General features: G+C 50.3%; 2 protein-coding genes across 4 annotated transcripts in view; both read right to left on the bottom strand.

Annotated features, from left to right (window-relative positions):
* The window catches only part of LOC103463249 (zinc transporter ZIP3), a 3,235-nt gene extending 1,863 nt beyond the window's left edge, over positions 1 to 1,372 (bottom strand). Inside the window, exons 1-2 of the mRNA XM_008406489.2 lie at positions 945 to 1,372; positions 5 to 415 (exon numbers count right to left, since the gene is read on the bottom strand). Coding sequence (XP_008404711.1) covers positions 5 to 415; positions 945 to 1,151 — 618 coding nt within the window. The 5' untranslated portion in view covers positions 1,152 to 1,372. The remainder of the gene's footprint in view (positions 1 to 4; positions 416 to 944) is intronic.
* Positions 1,373 to 3,963: 2,591 nt separating this feature from the next.
* The window catches only part of sgta (small glutamine rich tetratricopeptide repeat co-chaperone alpha), a 7,856-nt gene continuing 6,388 nt past the window's right edge, over positions 3,964 to 5,431 (bottom strand). Inside the window, exons 9-13 of one of the 3 annotated variants that reach the window (XM_008406446.2) lie at positions 5,096 to 5,133; positions 4,795 to 5,022; positions 4,597 to 4,720; positions 4,339 to 4,347; positions 3,964 to 4,251 (exon numbers count right to left, since the gene is read on the bottom strand). In XM_008406446.2, the coding sequence (XP_008404668.1) occupies positions 4,609 to 4,720; positions 4,795 to 5,022; positions 5,096 to 5,133 (378 nt within the window). In that variant the 3' untranslated portion in view covers positions 3,964 to 4,251; positions 4,339 to 4,347; positions 4,597 to 4,608. Of the gene's footprint in view, positions 4,348 to 4,596; positions 4,721 to 4,794; positions 5,023 to 5,095; positions 5,134 to 5,431 lie in introns of all 3 variants that reach the window. The other 2 variants (XM_008406444.2, XM_008406445.2) reach the window with 2 other exon arrangements.

Genomic DNA, 5,431 nt, shown 5'->3' with positions numbered 1-5,431 from the left:
TGACGCCTAGCGCGGCGGCGGCCAGCGTCTCGTGGACGGCCACGCCCAGCAGAAGGCCGCCCAGCTTGGCGCCGTCCTCCTGCAGGCCCAGCGCCACGCCTTCGAACAGCGAGTGGGCCGACAGCGCCAGAACCAGGCCGGCCAGCCGCAGAGGCCCCGCCCCCGCCAGCTGGCCCGGTCCAAAGTGTCCGTGGCGATGGCCGCCACCCAGGAAGGGGGCGTCGTACTCCGAGTCGCTGCCGGGTTCCGATCCGCCGGCGTTGAACGTCTCCAGGGCGATGAAGGACGGCTTCTCCTTCCTGAAGGTCAGGACTGCCTGCTCCACAAACAGCATGATGAAGAAGCCCATCATCATCATGGTCTCAGCCAGAGGGTAGTCGCCGCTGACCTGCAGCTGCTGCAGGACGCCGGCCGCCTGCAGGGGGAGGGGCCATTTTTACCACTCACTACAATTAGTCATGTTTTCAAAGGTATTTGTGGATCACACACTGGAGAAAACAGTAAAGAGTCGAGGCTGAACTCCAGCTGATTTCTGATGTTTGTGAAGTCAGAGGAACCGTTTCTGTGTCTTCAGCATTTATGGTGAAAATCTCTCAGCAGGACTACAATTTTGATTTATTGTCTTGAAAAACTTGCATTAATGTCAAAAAACAAAACTAGCTTTATTAGGAATGTTGCTGTGACGACTTCCTGAAGGCGGAGCTTCAGAAAGAGCAGGAGTTCTTAAAGGGACAGATGCCCAATTTCAAGGCGTTAAATATTGAAGTCATATTTGATATACATAGTATTTCTATAACAGCTGAAGGTAAAATAGAAACCTGATGGTGCCTTAAAATGCCTGGAAAACACCGTCCCTTTAAAGATGTTCCTGAAATCAGCTGCTTATGAAACCGTTTCCTCCTGTGTGTGTGTGTGTGTTTGTCTGTGTGTGTGTGTGTGTGTACCTTGTCTCTGACGGCCGGCAGCAGAGCGTTGAAGCACGTTGCCAGGAACACGCCTCCTCCGAAGCAGTTTCCGAGCGCCAGGCCCCGGTGGTAGCGCCCCGCCTTCTCGCTGTCGGCCAGCAGGAGGCGCACCGGCAGCAGGATGCCGGCCAGCATCAGCGAGGTCAGGCCCAGCAGGCCCAGCAGCTTCACCACCAGGAGCTGCATCCTGAGCTACAGACGCTACCAGCAGCACAGTGACATCACTTCCTGTGTGGTGGGCGTGGAGGAGCTGCAGCGTCTCTACTGGTTCCACTGGTGGAGAAACAAACACAGCAGCTTATTACTGGGTTACAACCAGAACAAATGGGGCTAAACTGAAGCACAACCTGAAAGTTTCCATTAAATAATAATCCGTTAAATTCATTTATTCTTTAAATTTTTTTTATACTGATTCACCTCAAAGATCCACAGAAACAGGAAGTGATGTATTTCCTGCCCTTCATGTCCAAAACAAGGAAGAAGTGAATTGACTGGTTAAGTTCACCTTTACTCACTGCTCAATATGCTAATGGAGGAGAAACAACTTACTGTTACAGGAAAACCATTTATCCGCCATCATTGTAACCATGCCGACGAGCCTGGTATCCAGGACAGGCTACAAATGGGGGAACAGCAGCACCAAGCAGAGAGTGATTGACAGCGCCAAGACGCTCCTCCTGGCTCTGATTGGTTGTTTGTAGTTACCACTGGGAGATTTTTTCAGATTATCTGTCTCATAGATAATCTGACAAAGCAGGTGGATTGGGGCAGCGCCTGCCGTGAAGGGGGCGCGGTACCGGTAAAAAGCGAAGCTCTCGATTTACCGGTCGATCTACGTTCCCACCCTCATCTATGGTGATGAGCTTTGGGTCATGACCGAAAGAACGAGATCACGGGTACAAGCGGCCGAAATGGGTTTCCTCCTCCGCAGGGTGGCTGGGCTCTCCCTTAGAGAGAGAAGCTCGGTCATCCSGGAGGGACTCAGAGTAGAGCCGCTGCTCCTCCAYRTCSAGAGGAGCCRKYTGAGGCTCGGGCATCTGGTCAGGATGCCTCCTGGACGCCTCCCTGGTGAGTTCAGGTCCCACCGGGAGGAGGGGAGAAGATATTCTTTTATAAAGAGTCCATACTGCACCTTTAACCCAGAGTTACCCTGTTTTCTCTGATTTATTCATATTCATCCTGGTTTCTCTCTGATTTAATCCCAGCAGGAAAGTTCAGTAGCTCGGTTCTGTTGCTTTCTGCTCCGGGTCCAGGTTAATGGTTCTGAACAGAACCAGCTGTTTTTTGGTTCCCATCAGCAGCAGGTTCTGGTCCAAATGAGCGGATTTACCAGAACCTGAGCAGAGACCCTGCTGCTCTTCAGTTCAGAAACAAAAAGTCCAATTAATTAAAAACGCTACAACAACCTACTTCCGGTAAGCTGTCCTGCTAGCAGCAGCTAGCTAAAGCAGCCAACTGGGCCGGCCCGGAACCGGTCCGCTGGGTTAGAACAACGGTTCTGGACCAAGTTACTGAAGGTCTCTGAGCACCTCTAGAACCACAGGAACCGGGTCCACCCCAAACAGAACCTCACCATGTTTACCTGCTCGAACATCCGTCCTCTGCTCCGGCAGGTGCATCAAAACGCTTCCGCTCCAGCGTCACCCGACGTGCTCACTGATTGGTGGGCTCCTAGTGACGTAGAATCACGTTCTAAAGCGTTTTTCTGTATTTACACCTAAAAGCGGATCATTTTGTTCCATCTTTTGTTATTAAAAGCAGAACTGGAAGTTTTTACTTCAACATTTTTATTATTTTTATCAAAACCTTTTTTTTTTTTAACATTTAGAATCAAATGCTTGCCTTCTTCCTGCTGGATCCAGAATTTGGTTCTTTCAGTTGGAACATTTTCTGCAGCAAAGTGATGAAACCAAGACAAAGAGTTCAGAACATCCGTCTGCTGATCAGGCAGATTGAACTAAACTGGAAAATGTGGCTGAAAGTACACTGGTCAAAAACATAAAGGGAACATTTAAACAACACAATATAACTCCAAGTAAATCAAACTTCTGTGAAATCAAACTGTCCACTTAGGAAGCAACACTGATTGACCCTCGTCGGGTCAATCAGTGTTGCTTCCTAAGTGGACAGTTTGATTTCCTTGGAGTTGTGTTGTGTTGTTTAAATTCCCTTTATGTTTTTGAGCAGCGTTCTTTGAAGGAACTGCTGTAACTGCAGACAGGTGACCTGCCAACACACCGGCTGGTCAAACTCCAGAGGAAGAGTCTTGCTTCGTTTCCGCTGAGCAGTATGGTTCTGTTCGGTTCAATTTATAAAGTGGTCCATTGAACCGACCCGACCCACTCCATTCCCGGGCTCTATTAAGTTCCCAGGTCAAAGGTCAGGTTCAGACAGAGCCACTGGCGTCGCAGTCCAGTTACAACAGGAATAGTGACAAGATGGCGAAACACTTTCCTGAACACGCTGGACCGCAAAACGACTTACAGAACCGAACCAAACGGAGCCGCTGAGCGGAAACACGGCATTCAGAACCCTCCAGCCGGGTCAGACAGAACCCAAGAGCTGTTCAGATCCTGGGCTTTTGCAGCTCCTCTTTAACAAACCATGTGTTGAAACGATCAGACCTGCTTCCTGTTGAACGTCCTCAGGTCTGCACTGCAACTTTACTTTAGATTTTATTTGAGCCGTTCAGATGTCAGTCGCCTGCTTCCGGTTAAATGGCTCCATTGTTGCCATGGTTACACATTATAGCAACTGCCCAAAAGAAAAGAGCAACAGCGTACTTCTAAGTTTCGAGGCGATAAAACAACAAACAGAAATCTAGATTTTATGAAGTCCTTCCTCCGTACGGTTTGATCCGTCCGAATCAACCTGCAGGTTCGCTCCAGATCTTTAAACTCCTCCATCCTGGCTTCCAGCAGTCATCACCGAACCAGGAGCGAGACGCCGGAACCGCCGGCCTGATCGGTTACCATGGAAACAACAACCAGAGGAGGAGTAAAATGGTGAGATGCTCTTTTTAATACAGGTGTCAAACAGCCTGGCTCCTGCAGCTCCAGGTGGAGGAGCCAGAGCTCAAACTGCCTCTCAGAGACCCAGAAACAGGCAGAGATGCTTCTTCAGTCAGTCAGTCTGCTGCTCTCACAGGGAATGAAACACATGTGAAGCTGTGGAAGGTGTGATGGTGGGAAACGCTGCCCTGCAGACACACACAGAGCCGCGGGAGCAGAGGGGGGTTGGTGTTCCTGAACAAAGCCGACACTCGCTCATGCTGCCATTACAGTTACTGAAAAACAAGACATTTCCTTAAAGTCCTTTGAGTTTTACAGTCCAATCAGAAAGGAAATCAAACCAGATGCTGCCTCCACCAAACCTGTCCAACCTGCAAGAGACAGAGAGAATCAGATACCAGCAGCAGGAATTTGGGTCGTTTAGAAGAGAAACAATAGAATTAATGACGTTTTCTCCTTATTTATTCATCAAATGTCAGTTTCAAACTAACTCAGTAAATCTGTAGCTTCAAAATAAACAAGGTAGATATTTAGCTTGTATGGTGGTGGCACCATGATGATGTGGGGCTGACTAATTCAAAGTAATTAAATCTTAAGGATCAGTAATAATCAGTGCGTACAGTTCAGAAGCGTCACTGCTGCTCCTCGTTCCCGGCGCTGGGCGTCCGGTTGCGGATCTGACTCCTTAGCTGTTCGATGAGTTCCGGGTTCTGCTGCTGCATCTGCTGGGCGAACTGCTGCCCCCTGCAGGCCGAGCAACACACTGCAGTCAACAACAGCGCCGCGCTTCAGGCCTGACTGAAGGAGCGGGAACTCACGCCTGGATGAGGCCGGACAGATCCGCTGGTCCCTGAGCTGCTGAGGCTCCGCCCACTCCTCCTCCTCCTCCAGCACCGCCGCCGACCCCCCCGCTGCCGCTGACCCCCCCGCTGCCGCCGACCCCTCCCCTGTCGCCAACCCCTCCGCTGCTGCTGACCCCCCCACCTCCTCCAGCTCCGCCTCCTGTCGCTCCCATGCCATATGCGCCTGACATCATCCCGGACATCCTGAGAGAAACCATGGAAACGGATCAGGGATGGAGAGGAGGAGGAGGGGGAGGGATGAAGGTGAGAGACTTACAGCTGCTGAACCTGAGGGTTGTTCATGAGGGTCGACGCCTGCAGAGAGAGCAGCATCAGTCAATGTTCAAGGTCAGTTCAATGACACTACCAACAGAAATTCATAAACTGATGTCATGGAGCCAACATGGAGCCGGCTCCGTTTTTATCCTGATGAAGGCTGAAGCACTCCTCGTCTTCCTCACTTTAAAAGGAAACCAGCTTCATCTTTTTGACAGGATAAATATCTGAGTATTTGTGAATCAGGAAGCAGCTCTAAAGACAGATCTGGATCAGGATCAGGATCAGGATCTGGTCCAGGATCAGGATCTGGTCCAGGATCAGGATCAGGATCTGG

Source organism: Poecilia reticulata, linkage group LG4 (genome assembly GCF_000633615.1).
Source record: "Poecilia reticulata strain Guanapo linkage group LG4, Guppy_female_1.0+MT, whole genome shotgun sequence".
NCBI lineage: Eukaryota > Metazoa > Chordata > Actinopteri > Cyprinodontiformes > Poeciliidae > Poecilia > Poecilia reticulata.
This window is presented reverse-complemented; position numbering and strand designations above follow the sequence as displayed.